The sequence below is a fragment of the Orycteropus afer genome, unplaced genomic scaffold (genome assembly GCF_000298275.1).
Source record: "Orycteropus afer afer isolate SDZICR_OR568_19922 unplaced genomic scaffold, OryAfe1.0 scaffold00037, whole genome shotgun sequence".
Lineage (NCBI taxonomy): Eukaryota > Metazoa > Chordata > Mammalia > Tubulidentata > Orycteropodidae > Orycteropus > Orycteropus afer.
This window is the reverse complement of record NW_006921624.1, coordinates 14,016,922-14,023,418: the sequence shown is the minus strand read 5'-3', so window position 1 is coordinate 14,023,418 and position 6,497 is coordinate 14,016,922. Positions and strand designations below refer to the sequence as shown.

Genomic DNA, 6,497 nt, shown 5'->3' with positions numbered 1-6,497 from the left:
CTCTGGTGTAATTACCTGAGGGCAGAGGTAGATGCTAGTCCCCTGATGGCCACCTAGGCAGCTTTCCAATTTTGTGATTGAGAATTTATTTTCTTCACATTGACGTTTAAATCGGTTTGGTTTTACTAAACATGAGATGCATGTCTCGGCTATTTTGAAATAGCTTGTATATTTAGACCCCAAGGGGAATTTATAGAATTATAGACTCGATGACAAATTACAACAACAACAACAGTAATGGTGCAGTGCCTAAGGCATCTGGCTGCTAACCAGAAGGTTGGTAGTTCAAACTTGCCTTTACAGAAGTAGATTGCCCTGTGAAAGCAAGACTGGGCAATCTACCTCTATAAAGATTTACCACCTCGGAAGCCCAGTGGGGGTCGCTATGAGTCAGAACTGACGTGATGGCAATGGGTTTGGGTTTTGTCTTTTTTGTTTGTTTAGTTCCACGAAGTCTAAAAAGTTATTTAGAGCAAATAAAACCGACTCAGTTTCTAGCCTCTGAAAGAAAACTTACTGTATAAAAAATTCAAAATGTTGTCTTTTCTTGTTGTGGCATTTAACCAGCCCAAACATCCAAATTCTAGCAGTAGTTTTCATTGGTTGCTAGATGCTGATGTAAAGTGGAGACTGGTGTCTCCCTGCCTGTGGGGCTGGCCTGGCTTCTGAGGCTCTGCCCGTAGGGCTAGAATTACAGAGGGAACTACTTGCTGACCAGAGATAGTCCTGTACAAGCAGCTGCCGGGTGAGCCTGCCCTCCCCACTGGTCTGGTACTGCTGCCCCTGGATAATCCTACCCTCTTCCCCTAGGTCTGGTACTCAGTGCAGCCCGGTAAATAGTGGTTGAATGAAGGAGTGAAGTAATGAATGCAGACCACCTTTACTGAGGCTGGTGGCGAGGATCCAGAGAGAAAGCTGAGCAGGGGAGACACGTTTGCCCACAGAATTCAAGCTCACTGTCTACATTTTTTAGCAACACATGATGAAAAGAGCAACTCAAAACCACATAAACTGAGTTGAAGGCCGCTCTGGTGAAACATGCAACCTGCGTTTGGGCTAGTTGGGTTCCTGGGTACCACTGTCCAGCCCTTTGGCACAACTTGTGTAGCCGTGCAATCAGCTCTGCTTCTCTGCCCTCCCATGACCCCATGGTTCTCACCCAGAGGCCCCTCCACATCTCGCAGCCCAGTAGCTTCCAGAAGCTTGCGTTCCAGTAGGACCGTCTCACTGATCCCTGGATTGTAAGAGTCACAATACTGTGAAGGAAGACACCAAGAGGTTCTGCAGTCCCCAAACCCAGCAGCAAATCGCAGTCACGAGCGGCGACTGAGAAAGGCTTGGTTCCTTGTCAGGGAAAAGAACCCTCACCCCACACCCCAAAGGAACTGTTTGGTCCAAAAGATGGAAAATATGAGCAACAGAGTGACACTGAGGATGACAGCCATTAGGTAGGCAAAGATCCGGAACTGAGGGTTGCGGAAACACTCCCGCAGAGAGTAGTGACTAGGGATGGACATGGTCACGGTAGCAGGGGCCGTGTCCTGGGGGGGCCTGGCCTGACTCCCAGGCTCAGGGCCTAGGTCCAGAGTGTAGACCCGGGGCTGGCGCAGGAAGTAGCGGGTCTTGGGCTGGTCCTTGAGGCAGAGCTGACGACCTTCCAGGATGACGTGGTGGGGCTCCAGGCGGAGCAGAGTAAGCATGGCGGTATCTGTGGGCAGGTCAGTGATGGGCTGCCCTGAGGCCAGCACAGTGGGCTGGCGACAGAGTGGACACAGCAGTCGGCGCCGGGCCGGAGTCACGAGGCTGAGGTGGGCCAGGCATTCCACACAGAAGGAGTGGCAGCAGTGTAGCATTTTGGGGGTGTGGAACGTGTTGTTGAAGGGGTTCCAGCAGACAGGGCATTCAGCCTCGGGTTCCCGGCCTCGTTGCTCAGCCATCCTCAGACCAGACACTGGGAGGCCTTACTGGCGATGTCCCAGTAGAAAAGAAAAAGGAGCAAAGGTACACCATTAAGCTCTGTCCCTCTACTTGGTCCCAGATGAAGTGTTCTGGGGGTGTTAAAATGTATTATCACCCACATCTTACAGATGAAAAAGCTCAGGTTCAAAAACATGAAGCTACACGTCCCAGGTCACGCAGCTCCTAAGTCTCCACCTCTCAGGATGAAGACCTGAGCCAGCCGCCCCTACAGCACTGTAAGGAGCTGGCCTTGGAGGAAAGAGCAGCTGGGCCTTAGACATGGACGAGATGCTCCTTGTTTCTACCCTTGGCTGCTCTCAACCCAAGGAGGGCAGGTGGGCTACAGCTCACCCAGCTAGTTCCTTTCCTGCTACCTCAAGAGATGGCCTCTCTGGACACTCGGGTCTTTCCCTTCTCTTGGGCACCAGGACCAGCCCTCCAGAGCCAACTCACTCAGCCCAGGTGCAGGCACAGGGCCTTGGCCTGACCAGCGACCCCGTAGGTAAGGGTTCCCCTGTGAGCTGGCGGCCTTGTGCTCGGTTCTCTGCCCAGGTGCTCATCTGGAGCCTCCGCTCGTACTCGCCCTCCACTGACTCCTCCCTCCCTTCATCCCTGGAAACCTCCGGGGCACCCACCTGGGCTTCCTTCAGGTAGGGTGGTCGAGCGGACTGCCCTGAAGGGCCTAAAGCTCCAGCCGGTTCCTCTCCGGGATCCACAAAGCGTTGGGAGACTGCCTCCTCACCACCAGCCGCGAGGCTGTCTCCATGGCAGCTCATACGCAGCATCTGCAGCTGCCAGGTGGCCTGGGCTGCAGCCTCCTGAGTGCACTGGAGAGCCGCCTGGGTGGCGGGGTGGGGCGGTGGGGGACCTGAGTTCCCCTGGGGCGTGGTAACCAACCGAACCTGGAAGCCAAGTGTCTGCAAGATTGTGGGCGGCCCCCTCAAGGCCAATCCCCGGCCTGGAAAGGTAGGGTTGGCAATTTCCTTTTTCTAATTTTAGAGAGGAAAGTGAGCCTTCCGGGCTTCCCCATGTCCCCCTCTCCTGGGCCCTTATTTCTAAAATGGCTGGAAACATCTCTCTCCCCACACAAAGGCACGGGCTGCCCTGCACTTTAACTGCTGTGAAATTCACCTACTTCACAGCCTGAAAGCTCTGTCAGATTCAGCAAGTTCTCTCTGGTCTCCTGAGCTCTTAATGTTTGAGGCAGCCACAACCAGAATATATTTGCCAGTCTTGTTGCCTTCCACTTCACTCTTAGAACATGTCAGTCTGGCAGGCGCTGACCACTGAGATCCACAGTTCAAAGGTTGGCCATCACCCGCCCCCCACCTTGGGGTCTTATAGGGGAGGGTTGGCACAGAGGAGTAACCCAGCTTTGCTCCCCCATTTCAACCAGAAACATTCGACTCTTACCTGTTCCTCATATTGGTCATCTAAATAATTTGAAGAGTTGAGCTGCTGGGGAGAAAAAGTTTGAAAACCACATCTCCAGTTCTAACTACTGACAAGTGACTTAGCCAAGGTCACCCAGCTAGTTGAAGGTGGCAGAGGGACCCACGAACCTGCTGGATATGGGTTACTGGCTAGGTAATGAATGTGGGCGGGAGATCCCTCCTGGCCATGCATCTCTCGTGGAATCCAGGAATTCTGCAAGGGGGAATCAGGGTGCTAATTCCCTTGTGCCCCTGATATGACATCATCTTTCCTGAGTTGAGCTCTGGTGGCGCAGTGGTTAAAGCATCCAGCTGCTAACCAAAAGGTCAGCAGGTCGAACCCACCAGCTGCTCCAGGCTTGAAAGATGAGGCAGTCTGCTTCCATACAGATTTACATAAACTAAAGTCAAACTCACAATGACCCCCGGTGGGTTTCCAAGGCCATAAATCTTTACAGAAACAAACCAGCCCATCTTTCTTCTGCACAGCGTCTGATGGGTTCGAACTGACCTTTTGGTTAGAGCCAAATGCCTTAACCACTACACAACCAAACTCCTTAAAGGTTTACATGCAGCCTTGGAAACCCTGTAGGGCAGTTATTCTCTGTCCTATAGGGTTGCTATGAGTTGGAATCAACTCAATGGCAGGGGATTTGGTTTTTGTTTTATTTAGTTTTTTGGTTTATCCTGAATTGAAGAGCCCTGGTGGCACAATGGTTAAGCACTTGACTGATTACCAAAGGTCAGCAGTTCAAACCCACCAGCTGCTCTGTAGGAGAAAGGATCTGGGCATCAGCTCCCACAGGTAAAGATCACAAGGGAGGAAGTCCCGTGGGGAAGTTCCACTCTGTCATATGGGGTTGCTATCACTCAGAACTGATTCAACGGCACCCAATAATAACTGAATTGACACCTGAAGCAAAACCTGCTTACAGTCTCCATCCATGCTTTCTGCTTTTCTTCTGGACCCATCACTATTCCATATGGAGGAGGAGATGAAGCTATGCAGGAGATGCAACAGCCCTGACCAAAGGTAGGATAGTTTACCAAGGACCCCTACCCATCCCTTATTCTGTGGCCCAGTCAGCTACAGGTATTGAGTGCTTACTAAAGGCCAGGCTCCATGCTAAGTAAATAATGGTGAATAAGAGAGACGTGATGGCCTTTGACCTGCTGACATTTAGAGTCTAGTGAGGGAAAGGCACATTTAATGAGCAGCAGACAAGGCACTCTGGTGACACAGTGGGCAAGGCATTTGGTCAGTGGGAGGAAGATAAGGCTCCACCTCCATAAAGAGTAACAGACTTGGAAACCCAACGGGGGTTGCTGTGAGTCAGAATCGACTCAATGGCAGTGGGTCGGTTGGTCGATAAATGCATCATTTTAATGAATGCTGTAAAGGAATAAAAGAAAAATGGACTTAGGGGTTGGCTGCTCCAAATTAGACTACCAAAGTTTTCTCCAAAGAAGTGATGCAAAACTGAGACTGAAGGATGAGAAGAATCCAGCCATCCAGAGTGCAGGGAAAAGTATCCTAGGCCAACGGAATAGCATGTGCCAAGCCAAGGGTTAGAAAGAGCTCTTCTGATTGGAGGACATGTAAGGAAGCCAGAAGGAGATCTGGTGGCGCAGTGCCTAAGGCATATGACTGCTAATCAAGAGGTTGGCAGTTCAAACCCACCAGCTGCTCCACGGAAGGAAGAAGGGGCAATCTACTTCGGTAAAGACGTACTGCCTTGGTGTGGTAGTTAAATTTGTATGTCAACTTGCCTGGGCCTGGTTGAGTGGCTGAACAGCTGGTGGTAGTTATTTCCCATGATGAGACTGGCAATTAACTCCACGGTGGGATCTACCACAAGCAGCTGAGTAGTTGCTTTGGGATGTGGTCTGCTCCCTATATATAAGGAGAAGCCTTGGAGATAGTCTCTAGCTTATGGCATGCTTGGACTCTGCATGTAGCTGTGTCATTATTCAGCAGCTTACCATGCTCTGTCGACCTTGGGGCTTACAATGAACTTGAATTAATGGCCTTCCATGTGGTTTGATAACATCATCGGGACTGTGCCATTTTATTGTTGTTGACCTTGGGCTTGTTAGCCTCAGCAGCCAGCAGCTGTCTGAGTGAAGAAAAGCCTCTAGCTTCTGTGGGCCAGGAGCAAGAGGCAGAGCTGACGCCCAAGGTCGAGGAGCTTTCACACAGCCCCTAGAGCCTGGCACTTTGAACTTGGACTTAAAGCCTCCAAACTGTGAGAGAATAAACTCCTGTTTGTTAAGGCCATCCCATGTGTGGTATATTCTTGTCAGAGCGGCACCAGGGAACCAGAACACTTGGAAACCCAGTGGGTCTCGCTGTGAGTCAGAATCAGCTCAGTGGCGGTGGGTTAGGGAAGCCGAAGTGTGGTGACTGATGTGTGGTGGGGAAAGCTGGGGCGGGGAGACTGACTCCCGGGGAAGCCAGAGGGATAGGAGGCAGGGCCTGTAAACTCTGGGATGCACTTGCATTTTATTGAAAAGTCAAGTAAAGCAACTGAAAGTAAAAAACAACAGTTGAAAGTAGGGGAGTGACTTGACTCTATCTGCATTTTAAAAACAATAGTCCACCTGCTGGGCAAGAGTGGAAATGGAAGACCAGTCAGGGAAAGTAGCCAGTGGGATGGTAGTACTTGGCATAGGTTAGGCGATGGCATGGAAGGTAAAAGGGGTAGGGGGTGAGAAGTATCTTTGGTGACAGAATTGACAGTGAACAGTGTCGATGCTGGAACTAGTCTATGCCCCCAGATCTTCTGCTTACTGACTCCTTTGATCTCTCTATGCTTCAGTTTCCTCATCTGAAAAAGACGCCAGAAGTAGTAAGTGTCTTAGAGCCTGACACACAGTAAAGACAGTAACAATACTGCAAAGGGCTTCAAGAGAAAGAAAGCGTCAAGTTTGACAGAGAGGGAAAGGGGATTTGTTTGCGGGGCATTGAGTTTCTGGTAACGGTAGTGAAATATTTCGGAAAAAGATAGCAATAATGGCGGCATAACATGAAAAATGTCATCGGTGTCCCTGAGCTGTAAACATGGAAGTTGTTACATTGGTGGATGTCTTGCTGTGTATGTTTTC

At 50.5% G+C, this 6,497-nt stretch overlaps 1 protein-coding gene across 1 annotated transcript; it reads right to left on the bottom strand.

The window, feature by feature from the left end:
* Nucleotides 1–1,364: 1,364 nt before the first annotated feature.
* On the bottom strand, nucleotides 1,365–1,937 carry RNF183 (ring finger protein 183). Its single transcript, XM_007936700.1, has one exon. The coding sequence runs from the start codon at nucleotides 1,935–1,937 to the stop codon at nucleotides 1,365–1,367; it is 573 nt and encodes a 190-aa protein (XP_007934891.1).
* Between the last annotated feature and the right edge of the window lie 4,560 nt (nucleotides 1,938–6,497).

Coding starts and splice junctions, on each gene's coding strand:
- RNF183 (XM_007936700.1), bottom strand. CDS start 1,937: ATGGCTGAGCAACGAGGCCGGGAACCCGAGGCTGAATGCCCTGTCTGC.